General features: G+C 40.7%; 1 protein-coding gene across 3 annotated transcripts in view; it reads left to right on the forward strand.

The window, feature by feature from the left end:
• Nucleotides 1-21422, forward strand: part of FOCAD (focadhesin) — a 322952-nt gene that overhangs the window by 45944 nt on the left and 255586 nt on the right. For all 3 annotated transcript variants that reach the window (XM_042914239.1, XM_042914240.1, XM_042914241.1), the window contains exon 5: nt 10812-10916. In XM_042914239.1, the coding sequence (XP_042770173.1) occupies nt 10812-10916 (105 nt within the window). The remainder of the gene's footprint in view (nt 1-10811; nt 10917-21422) is intronic.

Consider the following 21422-nt stretch of genomic DNA (forward strand, 5'->3'; position numbering starts at 1 on the left):
CTCCTTTTTCTTAAAAGGACACCAGCCATTGAATTTAAGGCCCACCCAGAATTATCTGATCTCCAGATCTTGATTATATCTGCGGAGACCCTGTTTCCAAATAAAGTCACATTCACAGGTACCAGGGGATAGGACTTGAATGTGTCCTTCTGGGGGACACAATTTAACCCTCGGCAGGCTGTGTCTTCATTATGTGAACATATGTGTACTAGGTTCCATATACAGTAACCACACGAACGGGGAAGGAGTGGCAATTCCCCAAACAGAGAGGGGACTGGAACACTATTTCCGAGGACTCTTCTGCAGCAGAACTGAATTGAGGGAAAGCCATGATGTTGGAAATAGGTATCTTTCAGCCCCTCAGCTCAGCCGTGCTTAAGTCTGAGTGACTGATGTTAGATCGGTATTGCTCTGACAGGGGTAGAGAGAGGAGACACTGAGTCAATAGAGAATCATTGTCAAAGCTAACATAATTGTGTTATTGCGATGGTGAGATGCCACCATCTTTTCCGTTATCATCATCCTCTGGAATATTCATTTGAAATTATATATTAGCTCTCCAAACAGTAGCCATGGTAGAAACAACCACTGCCTCGATGGCCAGGGGGGAGGGAGGGAAGGAAACTAACTTACAGTGAGACCCAAAAAAGTTACCAAGAAAATTTTGGACAAAGTTGGTGTTAGAAAGAAGAACTTTTCCTCTGACTCTAAAAACTTTTTTAATAGACAATTTCAAAAATAGGTAGAGCAGTATTATGAACCCTCATGTTCTGTCACTCATCCCAACAGCCTCTTAAAACATCCTGCTCCCTCCATAACCAACCCCTGCCATGCTTGGAAGGAAATCCCGGACACTATATAATTTCTTCTGTGGCTATTTAACTGTGTATTTCCTTTTAAAAAACAACAGTAGTGTCATCATTATAGCTGGATATACGTGTGTGTGTGTGTGTATAATTTTTTTTTTAATGTTTGATTTTATTTTTGAGAGAGAGAGCAGGGGAGGGGCAGAAAGAATCCAAAACAGGCTCCAGGCCCTGAGCTGTCAGCACAGAGCCCGACGTGGGGCTCGAACCCACACGAACCATGAGATCAGGACCTGAGCTGAAGTCGGACGCCCGACCGACTGAGCCACCCAGACGCCCCTGTGTATACTATGATTTTTTAAATGTACAGTGTTCAGATTTCAAGTTGCCTCATATTTTTTTTTTATGATTTGTTTGAATGACCATCCAAATAAGAATTTGTTATGGCTTTTACATCTTTTTAGAGCTACATGCTGTCCCCCTTACATCTACCTATCTCTGGCGCCCTCTTTATCGCTCTCTTTTTTTTTTCTTGGACTTCGCTGCATGCATGCAAAGTGGTGTGCTTTCGCTTATTTCCCTGTATTTCCAAAATGAAAGTTTGCTTTAGAAATTTGATAAGATTTATGTTCAGTTTTTGTTGTTATTGGGAGGGGTGTTAGGGGAGAGAAGATTTCTCATAGACGATAATATGTTCTTTAGTCAAGAGGGAAACAATATCTGTTTTCTTTTTTGGAGATGTTAGCTGTTGATGCTGAGTGGTGAGATCCATTAATTCATTTGGAGTTTCAACATGGTTGAAATTCTATCATTTTTTCTTCACTAGTTACCTAAAATATTGCAGTAAAGAGAATCTTCCCCATATCCATTATTTGGTTACCCAGCAGTACAGCTTGTATAGGAAAGGCAGGATATATAGTGGGTTCTTTCTCAAATAAATTTGCCAAACTTCAAAATACTCAGCTTTTAATAACATCCTTCAGTGGTTGATCAATTAGGTTTTATTTTATAAAGAATTATAATGTGCTCATGGGTTTAGACTTAACTGAAGTATTTCGGTTCTCTTCCCTCTTTTTTTTAAAATCAGTTTTTGAGACCTTATTATCTTTTCCCTGTTTTTGAGTCTGTTTTAGACCCATTCTTTGGAAGCACTGAGGGAGGAGGAAGATGGGGGGAGAGAAATGTAAGTTTCAGAAGTCCCAGTGCCACTTAATGATTTTCATGTATAACAAATGAATGAAGAGGGAAGGGAGTGAAAGAAAATAGCATCTTCCAAAGGGGACTTCCTGTGGCCACTCTGATCTTAAGTCGCAGGAACCATCTAATATTCCTAAGGTTCTCATAGGAGTTCATGTGCAGTGTGGTGAATCTAGCTGCATGGTGGGCAGTCTTCAATATAGTAGGTACATCTCTGTTACCATGCTGAGTACTTATCTTTTACTTTATTCTTTTTCTTTTTTTAAGTTAAAAAATTTTTTTATGGTTATTTATTTTTGAGAGAGAGAGAGCATGAGCAGAGGAGGGGCAGAGAAAGAGGGAGACACAGAATCTGAAGCAGGCTCCAGGCTCTGAGCTGTCAGCACAGAGCCTGATGTGGGGCTCGAACCCACGGACCACAAGATCATGACCTGAGTTGAAGTCAGACACTTAAGCAACTGAGCTGCCCAAGCCACCCAGGCGCCCCTTACTTTAACTTATTCTATCAGGAGTCTTAAGTTGGTTTTAATGTTGCAGTTACATGGATTAAGATGTATTAAAAAAGAAACAAACAACTCCAACAAAACCCACCAGCCTCCCTTCTGGGGAAGGGCAGAGTGTGAGAGAGAAAGGGAGGGTTTGCAGAGAGAGAGGGAGAGAGAATTTCAAGCAGGCTCCGTGCTGTCTGTGCAGAATCCCACGTGGGGCTCCATTTCATGAACCGTGAGATCATGACCTGAGCCCAAATCAAGAGTTGGACACTTACCTGAGCCACCCAGGCACCCCTTAATGACAGATTTTCATAAGGGAGTTATCTGATACAATAATTTCAACGTGCATGTGTAAAAATCATGTAGTTAGAGAACTAGAAATTACTTTTAGAGGTCACTTCTGCAGTCAAGCAAGACGGTCAGCCATCTTCCATCCAACTATGGAGGGTGCCCGGAAGGGGTATGTCAAAGGTGACTCCTTGATTTCTGGCTGGCCTAACAGGTAGATAGGGAACATCAAAAGACAAGGTGTGTGGAAAGAGCAAGAATTAGGTTTTAAACATGTTGAATTTGAGGCACATTCCAGTACCGGAGCGGGAATATCAGGTGACACGTTATGCCCTGAATGTTCGGCAGAATATGTAACCAGATCTTTTCTGCCCTTATTAAAGCCTTCACTTTGATTCGTTAGGGAACTCTTCTGCGTACCTGTGTACCTCAAACACAGGCAGCCTGCTTATCTACCTACGGGCTAATTCCAGGTCCTACAAACGTCTCTCGGAAGTCTGCTTTTTCATATTAACATGTTTTCGTGTCTGTGCCAAACTGGCGAAAGAGAAGTCCTAAATAAAGGACCCCATGGTTATTTCATTGTTTATTTAAATTTCTGCTCATACTATCCACCTAGATCAGATTTCATCTCCTGTTTGTGTTCAGTGGCCCATCTTCATCTTGAGATTCTAAATCTCCCCATCCCCTTTTTCACGAATAAAAAAATAAAGGTAGTGTGTACTTCTTTGAAAACTCAAACAATGGCACTTGGAGGCAATGAAAGTAGTAAGCAGTAAACGTTTCCTTTTTGTCATCTTCTCTTTTCTTCTTTTAAAGAAAATTTTTAAATGTTTACTTATATTTGAGAGAGAGAGAGAGAGAGAGAGAGAGACCGAGTGTGAGTGGGGGAGGGGCAGAGAGAGAGAGGGAGACAGAGAATCTGAAGCAGGCTCCAGGCTCTGGGCTGTCAGCACAGAGCCCGACGTGGGGCTTGAACTCACGAACTGTGAGATCATGACCTAAGCTGAAGTCAGATGCTTAACAGACTGAGCCACCCAGGTGCCCTTCTTTTCTTCTTTTTTAAAAATTCACTTTCTTGGGGCACCTGGGTGGCTCAGTGGGTTAAGCATCCGATTCTTGATTTTGGTTCCGGTTGTGATCTCATGGTTCGTGAGATCAAGCCCTGCGTCGGGCTCCACACTGATGTTGCGGGATCTGCTAGGGATTCTCTCTCCCTCTCTCTCTGCCCCTCCCTCCCCCGAATGCACGCGCGCTCTCTCTCTCTCTCTCTCAAAATAAACAGACAAACATTAAAAAAAAAATCACTTCCTTTTTGGGCTCTGGTAAAAACTGGGAAGTGATGGGGCTCAGGGTAGGTGTCTGGTAGGTGTCTCACAGGTTCTACCAGATCTTAACTTGGTTCACTCTGGAATATAGAAGAAGCCAGGGTGATGCTTTGTAATCAAGTCCAGGCACATGCAATCAGGGACCAGCTAATTGCTCTGAAATTGGAGCCCCATTTCTAGACCTGTATCAAAGATATTTTATAAGCACATACACTCCATAAGCGTTATAAAATGGGATACTCCTTTCATACGCGCATTGTTCTAAAACTTGCATTTCCCTACTTAATAGGTATTGGACATCTTTCCATAGGTCTGTTTGCAGCTTTGTTAATGGCTAGAGTATTCTAGATTGTGAACGTATCATATTTGAAATATTTCTCTATTTGACAAACATGTTTTCCTTCCATTTTTTAAAATTTATTTTTAACGTTTGTTGATTTTTTTTGAGAAAGAGAGACAGAGACAGAGAATGAGCAGGGAGAGGCAGAGAGAGAGAAGGGGAGACACAGAAACTGAAGCAAACTCCAGGCTCCTAGCTTCCTGTCCAAAGCCCGATGCGGGGCTTGAACCTACAAACTGTGGGATCACGACCTGAGCCGAAGTCCGACACTTAATCGACTGAGCCACCCAGGCGCCCCTCTTCTTCCATTTTTTAAAAAAATTTTTTTTAACGTTTTATTTATTTTTGAGACAGGGAGAGACAGAGTATGAACAGGGGAGGGTCAGAGAGAGGGAGACACAGAATCTGAAGCAGGCTCCAGGCTCTGAGCTGTCAGCACAGAGCCCGACGTGGGGCTCGAACTCACGGACCACGAGATCATGACCTGAGCAGAAGTCGCCCACTCAACCGACTGAGCCACCCAGGCACCCCTCTTCTTCCATTTTTTAAGATAACAAATGCAGTGTAAAATCTTCTTTTGAGTATATATAAGGGTAATTCTATATAAGGGGTTCTTAGAAGTGGCATTCATGGGAAAGCGGGTATGTACTTAAACAATTTTTTTTATGGATTTAAAAATTCATGGATGCTGCCGATTTGTTCTCCATAAAGACTGAACCAGCGGGGGCATCTGGCTGGCTCAGTCGGAAAAGCATGCGAGTCTTGAGTCTTGACCTCAGCATAGTGAGTGTGAGCCCATGTTGGGTGTAGAGATTACTAAAAAGAATAACCTTAAAAAACCTTGAACAAACGAATGCTCAACCTGAAAGTGCTTTTTCCCCCCATTCACTCATCAATCCTGGATATTTTGAACCTTACTTTTCTGTGACTTGCATATCTCTATTCTTCGCTCATCTTTCTGTTATATGGTTAGGCTGCTTTCATTGCTTTTCTTGTTTTTTGGATGTTAACGCTTTGTGTGTCTTATAGGTTTGTAAATATTTCATCTCATATTGTCTCTTAATGTTTTTTTTCTCACCTGAAAACCCTCCCCACTCACTTTGCTAAAACCACCTGGAATTTTAGTTATAGATTGTCTTTTTCTGTTCTTTGTCACATTTGAAAAATGTTAAAGACTTGGCTATACATTCTTTTGGTATTCATCCTGACCAGTTCTTTGTCATATATCTCTTTCTGTTTCTTCAGTTTTTTTAATCCTTTATCTTTTTCTTTTCTTTTTTTAATTTAAAATAAGAACCTTATTGAGATATTATTCACGTATTAGAATATCGTCCTTTGAAAGCGCGTATAACTCAGTGGTTTTGGGCATATTTACAAAATTGCACAATCATCATTCGTTATCTTAAAAAATTTTTTTTCACGTTCATGTATTTTGAGAGACAGAGAGCAAGAAGAGAGCACGAGTTGGGGAGGGGCAGAGAGAGAGAATCCATGCTGTCAGCATGAATGCAGGGCTCAATCCCACCAACTGTGAGATCATGACCTGAGCCAAATTCAAGGGTTGGACGCTTAACTGACTGAAGCACCCAGGTGCCCCTGGGTTATCTTTTAACTGGAGAACTTCGTTAAGACAAATGTCAGAATATTATGTCTGAAAGTATTTCTTTTGTCTTAATGAATTACTCTTATTTTTTTTTTGGAGGGGGGGTGTTTAGACTTACTAAGTTATATAAACATTTTCCTTAGAATTCCATATATATTTCTTCAATCACTGTTGCAGATGAGAATGCTGATGTGAAATTAGAAATGATGTCAGTCTAGTGGTCTTTATTTTATATGTTTTATTTTATAAAATCTGAGTTTATAGGATTTTCCTTTTGTCTTTGGATTTGAGAAATGTCAGCAATTAATTTTTTCAGGAATCTTGTCTACCACTTGGTGGCCTTTTTAATTTGGAGACATAAATTCAATGAAAAATTTTCCTATCCTGTTTTTGATTTTTGCTTCTCTAGTTGTTATTGTTTTCTACTATTTCACCATTTTGATTTTCAGCACTAATCAAGTGGTTATTGTAACCTCTTTCTGCAATCATATAGAATTCAATAGAAATTTTGTTTAAAAAAATTTGTTTTAAGTTTAGTTTGAGAGAGAGAGAGCGAGCGAGCGAGCATGAGTAAGGTAGGGGCAGAGAGAGAGGGGGAGAGAATTCCAGGCAGGCTCTGGAGCCCTGTATGGGGCTCGAACTCACTAACTATGAGATCCTGACCTGAGCCGAAATGAAGAGTCAGACGCTTAACCTACTGAGCCACCCAGGCACCCTGTAATTTAGTTGTATTTTTCAGTTTTTTAAGAAATTTATTTAAGTAATCTTTATACCCAGTGTGGGGCTCAAACTCACAACTCTGAGTTTTGAGTTTGAGTGGGGCTCAAACTCACAACTCTGAGTCAAGATTTGCACGCTCTTCTGACTGAGCCAGCCAGGCGCCCTAAAAATATAGTTTTTTAAGAGCAGATCTCAGAGTAACAATGGCTGAAAACAAGACCTCAGACACAGAAAACAATGGCTGTCTTTATGAGGACAGATGGAAAATACTAGGATTTAGGGTAGGTTTGGGTTTGTAGTTAGTTTTAGGCATATTCTAGGCTTGAGCATTTATGAACTCTGACCCTTGGGTTTGTATAGCCTCCTCTGTAAAGGGGGAAAAACATTACAATCTTTATGGTACGGTTACAAGTACTAGATTACCACAATTTATTGAAAAAACAACCAGGTGCTTTACTGACATACTCTCATTTATTCTTTTTTTTTTTATTAAAAAAATTTTTTTTTAACGTTTATTTATTTTTGAGACAGAAAGAGACAGAGCATGAACGGGGGAGGGTCAGAGAGAGAGGGAGACACAGAATCTGAAACAGGCTCCAGGCTCTGAGCTGTCAGCACAGAGCCCGACACGGTGCTTGAACTCACAGACCGCGAGATCGTGACCTGAGTCGAAGTCGGCTGCCCAACCGACTGAGCCACCCAGGCTCCCCTCATTTATTCTTTATAACAACACAAGAGATGGGCTTATGATTCTAGATTGTATGGATGAGGATGTTGTGGTTTCTAGGTGTTACAAATCTTGCCCAACATTCCCTAGCTAATTAGAATTAAAGCCAGAATTTAAATAAAAATTAATCTGAAACCATCTCTCTCAGGCCACTTGAAATATTTGAATAATTTAAATAATTACTCAATTGAATTTACTGTTTGAATGCATCTGTTATTTGATTGACGCCATTATTTTTCAAAACTTACGATCTATTCATGCTACACTTTTGCTTAAAATATGGTATAGACTTAATTTTCCACACAGTAAAGTCTGGATCCACAAATAAGACCAAACAAGATTTAACTTAAAGGTTAGAAAACCGGAGTTCAGAGGCACCTGGGTGGCTCAGTTGGTTAAGCGTCTGACTTTGGCTCAGGTCATGATCTCATGGTTTGTGAGTTCTGGTCCCTCGTTGGGCTGTGTGCTGACAGCTCGGAGCCTGGAGTCTGCTTAGGATTCTGTGTCTCCCTCTCTCTCAGTCCCTCGCCCACTCACGCTCTGTCTCTCTCTCTCTCTCTCTCTCTCTCTCTCTCTCAAGAAAATAAACTTTAAAAAAAAATTAAAAAAACCTGGAGTTCATTTATTAGCCTTAGTTTTCTGTAAATTAAATGCATATATATGATGTATGTGCTTTTCTCTGGGATTCTACTGCTTTTAGGAATGGGTGACCCAAATTGGTTAAAAATCATAGGTGTGTATGGAGTTTCCTCAAAAATTAAAAACAATTACCATATGACCCAGTAATTTCACCACTGGGTATTTACTGAAAGAAAATGAAGGCACTAATTAGCAAAGATATCTGCACCCTGTGTTTATTGCAGCATTATTTACAAAAGCCAAGATATGGAAACAACCCATGTGTCCATCCATAGATGAATGGATAAAGAAGATATAATAAAACACACACCCTGAATATTTCTCATCTGTAAAAAAGATGGAAATCTTGTCATTTACAGCAACATGGATGGACCTAGAGGGTATATAATGCTAAGTGAAATAAGTTAGAGAAAGACAAATACCACATGATTTCACTCATATGTGGGATTTAAGAAACAAATGAACAAAGAAAGAAAAAAAGCTGAACAAAAAAAAACATAGACTCTTAAATACGAGAACATACTGATGGTTCCTAGAGCGAAGGTGGGTGGGGGGGATGGGTGAAATTCTTTAAGGGACTAAGAGTACATTTATCTTGATGAGCACTGAGAAGTATATAGGATTGTTGAATCATTATATTGTAGACCCGAAACTAATATAATACTGTATGTTAACTATATTATCAATAAAAAAAATCATAGGGCTGTTATCTGTCTTCTCTAGAACTCCAATCACATCGAAAGCAAATTATTAAATAAGGAAATGTGAGCCACAATTGTGAGCCACATATGCAACTCAAAATTTTCTCATAGCTGCATTAAAAAGTAAAAGGAAACAGGTGATGTTAATTTTAATGACATAGTATGTGCCCCATATATCGAAAATATTATTTCAATGTACAGTCAATATAAAAAATTACACATGATATTTTATATTCTTTTTGTGTCCTGAATCTTTAAAACGCAGTGTGTCTTTTATACACATCACACGTCTCAGTTTGGATGAGCCACATTACAAGTGGTCAGGAGCCACATGTGGCTCTTGGCTGATGTATTAGACAGTGTGGACAAACCTCTTGGCAGCTGGAAAACTTTAAATGTCATAAAAGAGTACACTAAATAACACCTCACATAATTGCCCCAAATGATACCAATGAATTAAGTCCAAGTCTTGCCCTAGCCTAAAGATAAAGTTAACAGTGACTTGTAACCTACCATATTCTGGATAGTAAATTACATAATACATGTTAAGCACTTAGGAGTATACTTAGCTTACAGTGGATGGTCCATAAATATTAACAACCATGATTTAAAAAATACTGCTCCCCCCCATTTAACAAGCAATTATTTTTTTATTTCTAAGATTTCTTTTTTATTCCCCAAGAAAACCTTATTTTAAAAGGGCAGGCTAATTTGTAATAACATGGATGAACCTGGAGGGTATTATGCTACGTATTAACCCAGAGAAAGACAAATACTGAACTAGGTAACACTTAGTATGTGGAATCTTAAAAGGAAAAAAAAAAAAGGGGGTGCCTGGGTGGCTCAGTCGGTTAGGTGTCTGACTCTTGATCTCAGCTCAGTCTCGAACGTGAGTTCAAGCCCCTACCTGTTGGCCTCCGCACTGGGTGTGGAACCTACTAAAAAAAAAAAAAAAAAAAAAAAAAAAAAAAAAAAAAAAAAAAAGCCAAACTTACAGAAACAGTAGACTGGTGGTTGCCAGCATCTGGGTGGGAGAAACGGGGAGAGGTTAGTCAGAGGATACAAACTCCAGTTATAAGGTGAGTAAGTTCTGATAATCTAATGTATAGCATGTTGACTACAGTAAACAATAACGTATTGTATACTTGAAATTGCTGAGAGTAGGTCTTTAGTATTTTCATCAGAAAAAAAGTATGTGAGTTGATGGATGCGTTAATTATAAAATGATTGCCATAATCAAGTTAGTGTATGCACATATCACATTGTATACTTGAAATATACTATAATTGTATTTGTCAATTTTACCTCAATAAAGCTGGAAAAGATCACATTTCACAATTAAAAAAAATAAAAAGAAAAAAAATAAAAAGGGTAGGTTATTCTATTTTTCTCTTTTTCTGTCTCTCTCTCTCTCTCTCTCTCTCTCTTTTTTTTTTGATATATTATCCTCCTACCTCTTAGAGAGAATAAAGGAAAATTTTAAGATTTTATTCCTCACTCCCATTAATTTTATTTTATTGGGGGTTATTTGCCCCGAATGGTCCCCTGGCCCATTTTTTTGAGTGGCTAATCCATTTCATATGTCTGGTTATTATTCATGGTCTACTAATATTTATAAATGAAGGACTTAATTATTCAGCATGGGTAACTGATGTGGTCACTGCCTGCAATTATGTGGGCTGATGTTTATTTTTTCCTGATTGGTACCCCCCACAAGTGTGTGTAGGGAGGTGATTGAGAGGCTGGTGGTTTGATTCTTTGGCTCCAGCTCTCTTTTAAGTATGTTGCCTGAGAGCTGTCGACTTTTAGGCCTCTTGGCTGTGCTGTAGAAAGAGGTGGGTGCGTGTGGGTGGTTTCTGTTTAGTGTGGGTGGCAAGTGTTCAATTATTTAAAAATGGTAGGGTTAAGAGCCTGATTAGAATATTCACTTTTTATCTCTGGCATTTAACGCGTTGTTATGTTTCTTTACAGGAATACACATGGCTTGCTAAAAGCCATTATGAAGTTATTACAAATGCAAGCTCTAAAGGAAGGACAAGGTGGGGAGAAGAATATTCGGAATTTATATACTATAAGGTATGCCTTTTTTTCTTTCTTCAAAATGTGTGCGACTTGTTAACTAAATTATGAACAGATATGCTAATCTGTTAAGAACTAGTTATTTAGGCAGTGATTGTGGGTCTTGACCTCTCAGGAAGTTAGTATTTTAAAGATGCGTAAGATTGAGGCAGAGTTGAAAACATGCCGACGTCACCATTGTGGGTTTCAGGGTTGCTTCCTTGGAATTGGACTCTGTTACCCAAAATTCCTTCTGCTCTGGAAAATTGTAACCATCTTCCCAATACTGTGAAAACTGTAGAGTTGATTGAGTGAATGTACATAAAGCAGGAGGAGTTTGGGTTAGGTAGGAGGGTAAACTTCCTCACTCTAAAAAGGAATAGGCCATTTAAAGGTTAATACCCAGGGCAAGGTTGGTAGTTAGGGGCACTGATTTGCCTTTTCTTTGTCCTGTATATAATGTAACATGGTAGAACTGTGTTAAAAAGAACATAGCAACATAGAAGGTAGTAACAATTACAGTGAAATACATTGGATTTTATTGAGGAGTTTGGACAAGGGATGCATCATACTTACTTGTGAAGGTGACCCTAACCATTGCATTGAAGGTCCCAGAAAGCCATTTCCTAAAAAAAAAATTTAATGTTTATTTATTTTTGAGAGAGAGAGAGAGAGCAGGGGGAGGGGCAGAGAGAGACGGAGACACAGAATCTGAAGCAGGCTCTGAGCTGTCAGCACAGAAAGAAAATGTTCATGGGATGAGCTATCAGCTCTGAGGTGTCAGCACAGAGCCCAATACGGGGCTGGAACCCACCAGCCATGAGATCTTGACCTGAGCCAAAGCTGGACGCTCAACCTCCTGAGCCACCAAGGCACCCCCCAGAAAGCCGTTTCTTAAGAGAGCATCTCTTAGTGAATAGAGGGCCCCAGGAACTCTGTTCAGTTATGCGTCTGGAATATGCCTGTTTCAGAAGAATGAGAACGTGGGACCATAAACAAGGGCAGTGGTTTTGGGGGGGCGAATGGCTTACATGGTGATCCAACAGGGAAAATAAGTCAGGTGCTAATGAACCGTCATTGGCTTGAGCATATAGCACCTGTAGTTTTGAGCATTTGACATCACAGCTATCAGAAGCTACGAGAGTCTCCAAAATACCAACTGAAACCTGTTACATATACTTCTGGTACTTTGCTTTTGATAATAAGCCAAAAATGTCTCCTGTATTACAATGATCTTTTCTGAAATTTTAGTGCTACTTATGATCTTTTTGATTTTTGCGAGTACGTTCTTGAGTTTCTCAAGCCAGTTTTCTAACAAGGTCAGATTTTCATTTTATGTATTTTCTTCTTGACATGTTTTTTGAATATCTTCAAACATACAAAAAATTTGGAAGAATATAGTACAATGAATTAGTGAATTCATTGCTAACTTATGAGTTAATTCATAAATTAATTTATTTTTAAATTGGGGAAGCAAAAGGAAAATTGTTTTTTTGAAAATACTCTGGAAACTTGGGGTGTGTAAACTTTTTCAAATTGATAAATACGATTTTTTTCTTTTTTTTTTTTTTTTAAACATAGTGGTGCTCTGTGAGATAACAATGTTTTCATTTCTGGTTTCTCTTTCATCCATTACATTAACCAGAATTGAACCTAAGACGAAGATGAGCAGATTTTAAATATTTCTAGATGAGTCATATAAACATCTGTGTGTGTGTGTGTGTGTGTGTGTGTGTGTGTGTGTGTGTTTAAAGAAGTTCAAATTCTTGGGCCACTGTTCTAGGATAGAAAATAATTCCATTTCATTGTTGTTCATTGGGAACTATTTATTTTAAAATAGGAAAGTCATTCAAGTTTTAAATTTTTATGTAATAGCTTTATTGAGATATAATTCACATACCACAGGATTGACCCATTTAAAGTATACAATTCAACAGTTTTTAGTATATTCATAGAATTATGCAACCTTGCCATAATTACTTTTAAGATGTTTTCATATCCTCCCACATTCCTCACCCATTAGTAGTCACTCCATATTTCCCTCCTCCCAGGGGGATATATCTTTTTTAATGTTTATTTATTTTGAGAGAGCAAGCAAGAGAGTGGGGGGGAGGGGCAGAGAGCAGGAGAGAGAGAGAGAATCCCAAGCAGGCTCTGGCTGTCAGCCCAAAGCCCAATTTGGGGCTTCATCCCGTGAAATTCTTCCCGAGTTGAGTATTCATCTCGGATACTCAACTGACCGAGCCACCCAGACACCCTCCCAGTGTCGTATTTTTAATTCAGTGGTTTTCAGCACTGACTGCTTATTAGAACGACCTGGGTGTGCTTAAAAACAAACAAACCTAGGACTAATCAAATGCCCCGGATCAGCTGAATCAGAATCTCTGCTGTAAGGCCTAGGCTTTTGGATTTTTAAAAAAGATCCCACATGATTCTGATTCACAGTGAGTACAAGACGGTATGTCAGCTTGCTCTGATGTGCATTTTCTTTTATGTTTGTAAAAACTTAAAATTTTATTTAAATCCCAGTTAGTTAACATAGAGTGTAATACTGATTTTAGGAGTAGAATTTAGTGATTCATCACTTACAGGTAACACCCAGTGCTCATGCCCTCCTCTAATGTGCATGCTAAGTGCCCGGGACCTTGTTGATTAAAGGGTTCTTTTTCTTTTTTTTTGTAATTTTTAAAAATATGTATTTATTGTTGAGAGAGAGAGAGAGAGAGAGAGAGAGAGAGAGAGAGAGAACCTGAAGCAGGCTCCAGGCTCTGAGCTGTCAGCACAGAGCCCAACATGGGGCTTGAATTCATGAACTGAGAGATCATGACCTGAGCCGAAGTCAGATGCCCAATCGCCTGAGCCACTCAGGTGCCGCAGGATTCTTTTTCTTTAGGTCTGGGATGGGCTCAGGATTGTCGTGTAACAAGTTCCCAGGTGATTCAGCCGATGCTGCTTTCCGCCGCTATACTATATAAGCAGTGCTTGATCGGAAGCGGTGTTAGTGGTACCTGGGAGCTTGTTAGGAGGCTGAGATCTCTTACTCTGTTTCAGCCTACCTGGATCAGCACCCTCGCTCCAGGTAGATTTTCCAGGTAATCCGTAGGCACCTTAAAGTTTAGGAAGCTCTGGTTCAGAGGATGGTAAAAGCAAATTTTCTATCATCCAAAGAGTTATTCTCCTTTTCGTACTGATTGCCCTTGCTGTGTGTGATTGCCAGACCTTCAGTCATCTGTAATGTTTCACCTGTTGCCCCGCTTTATAATTTATTATCCCCTCTAGTTGGTTCTTCTAACTTACGGTCTTGTTTTCAAAAGACAGTCGGTGGAAGGTGAGGATGGGGAGCCTCGTGTGAGGAGCTCAGATCGTACTGGATACATAAGTTGTGGCTTTAGAGGGGCGGCACATTAAGAGGTCCAGAATCAATCACCTGAGTTGGCATAATCCAGTAATGTTTATGGAGAGCCCTTATGTGAATGGCTGTTTGGCACTATAAATCAGTAGAGTGTAATCGAGTGTGTAAGAGCCTTAAGTTCCTCCAGGGGGGATTGAGGATGGCAGGAACAGAGGAGAGGTGAGTCTGAAGAGCAGATTCCCCTCAAGAGAGCTATGATTTTACCTGAGTCAAGCATAAAATTGTCATGCTGTTTTAGAGCCTTCTTTGCCACACGGTGGTTAGCAATATCATTCCGCTTTGGAGAGGCGGCTGATGAGCTGTGTACGAAAGCATAGAAGGGATACCCGGAGCCCAGAACTCCACTGAGAGAGGCGTTCCCTGGTTATGCTGGAAGATTAATTTAAAATGGAAGTTGTATGACAAATAATTGTAAGCTTTCTGGGAATGAAACTGATCTGCGTTTTGATGGTATTAAGGACTCTGCTAGCACACAGCCTTGGAGTTTACGCATTTCTCACTTCTCCTTGTCCTAATAGCAGATTAGTTTGAATTCTAGCAAAACAGAGTCTGCGGTTATTTTAAATGGGTCGGTGCTGAATTGCACAAGTTGTGCCAGTATGGAAGTGAAGAGAGCGGGGCGGGAGCCCCCGCAGCATGAGCCAGCGGCTTCCCCTGGTTCCTATGAATTTCTCAAAGGCGCTCTAGAGAGGGTATTCTCTTTTGTTGAACCTGGAGCTCAGCGGTTCTCTAACTTTCTGTGCCTAAGAAGCGCCCGGGGAGCTTGTTAACAGGACCACTTCTCAAGCTCTTGCTGGAGATGAGTATTCAGTAGGTTCTGCAGGAGACTTGGGAATCGATGTGTTTACCCAGCTGCTCAGTGATCTGGATATAGGTCACCTGTGGGTCAAAATTGAGAACTATTGCTTGAGCCCCTGGGAGCTTAAAGGTACCACATATGAGCTGCAAGGAGCCCCTTGGGGGCACACCAGAGGGGATATTGAGTGGCTTAGTCCTGTTTCCTTGCCTCTGTTCCCTGCTTGGGAGGCAAAAGGTCCGTTTCCTCCTAAGCACCAAGGCACCAAGTTCATCTTGCCATGTCCACCAAGGACAATAGAGAGGTCGAGAGCAGAACCAGAGAGCATTTCTAAAGGAAAAGCAGACCAGTGAAAGCAAGTGAAGTACACATGCGAGAGGGGATGTAAGATTTAAACTCCACCGCTCTACTCAAAGAAATAATTCTGTGGCCCTAGCAAGTTAGTGTTCTTCATGGTCAGATGATGCTTGTTTGGAGCAGGAGGGGAAGAGAACCCTCCGCACCCTCTTGTAAAGCAATACTTATTTGCAGTGTTTGTAGTGTATAAGGAGCTCATCCTCAGAGGGTTTTGTTTTTTATTTTGTTTTTTTACCGTTTATTTTTGAGAGGCAGAGAGAGACTGAGCACAAGCAGGGGAGGGGCAGAGGGAGAGACACACACACAGAATCCGAAGCAGGCTCCAGGCCCTGAGCTGTCAGCACAGAGCCCAGTGCGGGACTGGAACTCACAAACTGCGAGATCATGACCCGAGCCGAAGTCGGACGCTTAACCGGCTGAGCCACCCAGACGCCTTCATCCTCGGCGTTTTTGATCTGTTTGGAACATGGCTGGAAACGTGCATTTTAAGATTTGGATAGACCGGCGGTCTACTGACCATGCTTTGAGATCCCTTAGACTAGAGTGTATGTGGCTAGTAAAGTTCGTATCGCTGAGCCGGACCCTTCTTTAGTCTTGTGCCTTCAACAAGATTAAATGGGGATGTTTAAATGTGGTTTCAGTGAATGGTTTTTAGGATGGGGGTAGCTGGAAGCACAACACAGCACATTTATGTTTCGCAGAGGCTACGTGTGAAACTCCGGGTCCATGAGCCTCCACTCTGGTTGCCCAGTAGAGCCTCTGAGGGGCTTTTAAATATACAGGTGCCTGGGCTTTTTTTGCTAGAATGACTGGAGTGTTAGCCTCAGGCACTGGCGTGATTTTAGAGCTTCCTAGATGGTTTCCAACGTGCTGGTAGGGTGGAGAACTGCTGGCCAGTTGTTGACATGAGGCAGTAGGGGTTCATTGCTGCTAGACCTTCAGATGTTTCAATGTTAAGAATATTTTCTCTGAAATTCCTGACCACTGAATGCTGGAAAACAATTCAAATTTTTAAAAATACAGGGTAGGCAGACAAAACACATCTGTTCACAGGATGGAGTCCAAGTGCAAACAGGTTTGCAGCCTCTGTTTTAGGCACTTACCAGTTTTCAGAAACTTGAGAAGCTCTTCTTTCCTTGTGAACAAGTTTTTTTTTTTTTTTTAATAGTTAACTTTTTTTTAACGTTTATTTATTTTTGAGAAAGAGAGAGACAGAGCGCAAGCAGGGGAGGAGCAGAGAGAGGGAGACACAGAATCCAAAGCAGGCTCCAGGCTCTGAGCTGTCAGCACAGAGCCTGAGGCGGGGCTCGAACTCATGGACTGTGAGATCATGACTTGAGCCAAAGTTGGACGCCTACTTTAACCTACTGAGCCACCCAGGCGCCCCAGTTTTTTTATTTTTTATTTTTTTTAAGTTTATTTATTTTGAGAAAGAGGGAGAGAGTAGGGGAGGGGCAGAAAGAGAGAGAGAGAGAGAGAGAGAGAGAGAGAGAGAGAGAGAGAGAGAATCCCAGGCAGGTGCTGCTGTAAGCAAAGAGCCCATTTGGGGCTCGAACTCACAAATTGTGAGATCGTGACCTGAGCTGAAATCAAGAGTCGGATGCTTAACTGACTGAGCCACGCGGGTGCCCCTGTGAGCAATTTTTTAATTACCTTTTTTTTTTTTTTTTTTTTTTTTTTTTTAAACTGCTAATGTGTCCTTTAGTTGAGGCTTATTTTTCTTTTCCCCCTTTTGTTCAGTCTGGATTTCCTTTTGGTTAGTTTGAACTCCACATTTCTGTAACATACTTCGATGTAAGTTATTTAAACGTTCTCCAATATTGACCATAGAGGAAGTGTGGCAGAGAACTGAGACGTAGTGGGCGTGTCAGTCGGAAGGAAGAACAACTAAACTAAATCTTTATGGTTCCTAAATTATTGAGGCTCATTTTCTCCGTGGCTTTGTAATAAGCCATGTTTTTCCCTCTTGCAATTTTACCATGTGCTTCTGCGTTTAGTTTTTCCTCTGCATATTCATATTATGGCAATCTTTTCAAGATCTCTCTTCCTTTAGCCGAAGTGAGGAAATAGCTGTGAATTCATGAGCAGTGACTGCTTGTTCCAGAATTCCGGCACCATTCTGATGTGCCAGACAGTGGCCGACATGCACAAATAGCAAATGTTAAGAATCTTATTTGTGGAAAGGTTCAGTCTGATCAACATCAAGCTGTACTTTCTGAAATCAGGGAATATTAAATGGTTTGGCAGATTGTGTGCTCTGAAATGGGTGATTAGGCCAATAGTCATGGATGGTTGTACCCTGAGTGGATTAGTTATGCACTCTAGATGTGTATTTGTTCATCTGTTTGGACGGTGTTCTGTCGTTTATTTAGATGGAGAGTTAATTTTAAGAAAGTGAAGACGTGTGTCCTAAAGGCTGAAGTACTTTCGAATTCATATTGATCTTTTTCACTTATCTCTTAAGGCAAACACATTTGTCCCTTAAGGCAGTCAAATAGAAAGCGCGAGAGAGTCCCAAGGGAAATTCCCACGCGGAATGCGCCAAGACCGGTTGGTGGTTGTGGACCTCAAAATGTAGCTCCAGGTTTAGTTTGGCTGACTAGCTCTTTCTTAGCATTGAACTCCTTCTGCGTCTTCTATCCGTTTTGAAGAACGCAGCGGAGTCCGCCGTGGGAAGGACACAGGAAGGATGTTCCAGATCTGGGTGGAAGCACGTGCCTGCATGCTGCTGTGGAAAAGGGCTGGTGCCCTGGAGCTGCTCACGGGGAGGTGCAGGGCTGGAGCTTAGTGTTGGAGAGACGGGGAGGCCGAGATAGAGGCCCGGGACAGGGGGCGTGGCCAAGAACACAGGACCGTGGCATAGACTTTGGGTTTTAGTTAAAGCGTAGTGGGGAGTTATCGGAGGTCTTTCTTTTTAACTCATAATTTGAAATAATTTTAAAGTTCCAGAAGGGTTGCACGAATGGTACAAAGGACTCCCTTACACCATTTACCCCGTGAGTGTTTTTATGCTTTGCCACATTTGCTTTATCGTGCTATATGAGAGAGAAAGACCGAGAAAGAATGAGGTGGGGGGGTGGGGGTAGGCAGAGAGAGAGAGAGAGAGAGAGAGAGAGAAGAGGACAGAGGATCTGAAGCAGGCTCTGTGCTGACAGCAGAGAGCCCAGTGTGGGGTTTGAACCTAATGAGCTGTGAGATCATGACCTGAGCCAAAGTTGGATGCTTAACCGACTGAGCCACCCAGGTGCCCCTGTCGATACAATTTTTAAAAACATTTGTGAGTAGATTGTATGTATTCAATACTGTGTATTTTCTAAGAACAAGGATATTCTTTTATATAGCCAGAGAACCGTTCTCAACTTGAGAAAATTTAACATCGAGAAATTTATAGTCCATATTCCAGTTTTGTCCTCTCTCTTAATAATGCTCTTTTCTACCTTTTTCCTTTTTATTTTTAGTGTGTAGGATTTAGTTGAGGATCACATGGTCCCCTTAGTTGTCCTCTCTTTTTAGTCTTTTGAAGTCTGGAACCATTTCTCTTCCTCTCTTTGTCTTTTATGACCTTGACATTTTGGAATGCCATAAAAGTGATGCCGTGTCCTTACCAGGATATCACTCCTGGAAGCACTGATGTCCATCTTCTCCATCACTGGATAATTTTTTTTTTTTTTTTAAGTAAACTTTACCCCCAGCCCGGGCTCGAAGTCATGACCGTAAGATCAAGAGTCACATGCTCTACTAACTAAGCCAGCGAGGCACCCCTCAGTGGTGATTTAAAAAAATTTTTTTTTAACCTTTATTTATTTTTGAGACAGAGAGAGACAGAGCATGAACGGGGGAGGGTCAGAGAGAGGGAGACATAGAATCGGAAACAGGCTCCAGGCTCCGAGCTGTCAGCACAGAGCCCGACGCGGGGCTCGAACTCACGGACCGTGAGATCACGACCTGAGCCGAAGTCGGCTGCTTAACCGACTGAGCCACCCAGGTGCCCCGAGTGGTGATTTTAATTTTGGTTACCCAGTCAAGGTGATGTCTTGTTTCTGTTAATCATTTTCCTCTTGTAACTAATAAGCAATCTCTGGGGAGGACTCTTGGAATCAAGCAGCTATCCTGCTCCTCATTAAGCCCACAGCCTCCCAACTAATTTTCATCATGATGATTTCAAAGTGGTGATTTCCCTAGCCTACCACTCCTTTCAGATTTGCTAGTGGCAATGGAGAGATGGAAATAGTAGGGATTCCTGGAAATGCACTTAATCTATAGATTCTGAAACCCTGTGTCTATAGATACCGATTTAGAAAGCTTGGATGTCAGCCAGTGTGGGTGCCTAGAATCGACATATTTAACAAAATTTCCTGATGTGGAAGTAGGTTTGTGAATCACTGGCAAATAGCTAAAATAACCAAACAACATCATGGTATTTCAAGGTCACATTAGAAAAAGATACACCTTTCTTTCCTTCCATGTCTTCATCTTTAAAATGGACATCGTCAGCCAGGTGTATTGAGGTAATAAGTGAGATTTGGATTTGAACTTACTTTCTCTGTAATACTCAAGTTATTATGATTATATTGGCACTATATTTTACATGACATCTGTGAATTTTTCTAAAATCAGGGAGAGGTTAGGGGAGCCGGGGTGGCTCAGTTGGCTGAGCATCCAATTGTTTTTGGTTCAGATCATGATCCCAGAGTCATGGGATCGAGCCCCATGTCAGACTCTGTGTTGAGCACATAACCTGCTTGAGATGGTCTCTCTCTCCCCCTCCGTCCCTCTCCTTGGCTAGTGCTCTCTCTCTCTCTCTCTCTCTCTCCATGAAATGAAATGAAATAAAATAAAAAAAAGAGGGGCGCTTGGGTGGCTCAACTGGTTAAGTGTCCAACTCTTGATTTTGGCTCAGCTCATGATCTCACGGTTTGTGAGATTGAACCCCTTGAACCCCGTGTTGGGCTCTGTGCTGACGGTGGGGAGTCTGCTTGGGATTCTCTCTCTCCCTGTCTTTGTCCTTCCCCATGTGCACACGTGCATGCGTACTTGGCTTACTCAAAATAAACGTTTGAAAAAGAAGTAGTTATTGTTATATGTAATGATGAATCACTAAATTCTACTCCTGAAACTAACATTGCACTGTGCATTAACTAATTAGAATTAAAACTTGAGACACTAAAGGAAAAAATTAAAAAGAGTAGCTATTGTTTTCATTTTTTGTAAATTTTCTTGTTACATTTACATTTTATTAATGAGGTTGTTTAGAATCCTGTAATACTTTAAAAACTTGACCATCTAAATCCTTAGGTTTTTGTTTTTTTTTTTTTTTGGTCAAAGTGAGCATTTTGCTTTTGGGGAAGCTGATTATTTCAATAATTGAATATATTATCTAAAGGGATCCCCTGAGATGTAGACGTTTGGTTTTATTTAGCATAAAATAAGCATGACACCATTATTAAATCGTCTGTACTACATAGTCAAGCTGCCGTAAGGGATTGGAACCATTAGAACACATTAAGATACTTTAATTTTGCTGAAGTTACAGAAACTTCAGTACTTGGGGAGTTACCATTTTTGGGCACATCATATATAACCTTTCTTTGGGGGAGGGAGTAAGTAGTATTTTACTTTGTAGTTTTTTTTTTTTGAAAGCGGGAATTTAACAAGCCTGAATTGCAACAGTTACTTTAGATATACTGTAATTCACTGGTATTTACCAGGTTTTGGAGGTGAGGGGTTGATCAGGATCTTCTCTGAGAACCCCAGAAAAGTTTTGGTCCCTCCATAGAAAATGTACACACACACACATGAGTCCTCAAAATTTTGTGTATCATTTCAAAGGGATTGTGAATTCTTGCTTTAATGGATGCATGGACATTTTTATAGAAAAATTATGAAAAAGAATATGGGTAAGAAGGAATTATCAGTGTCAGATCTGACTCTGAGAAAGCCCAGCAGAGTTAGTGATAAG

This window comes from Panthera leo, chromosome D4, assembly GCF_018350215.1.
Source record: "Panthera leo isolate Ple1 chromosome D4, P.leo_Ple1_pat1.1, whole genome shotgun sequence".
NCBI lineage: Eukaryota > Metazoa > Chordata > Mammalia > Carnivora > Felidae > Panthera > Panthera leo.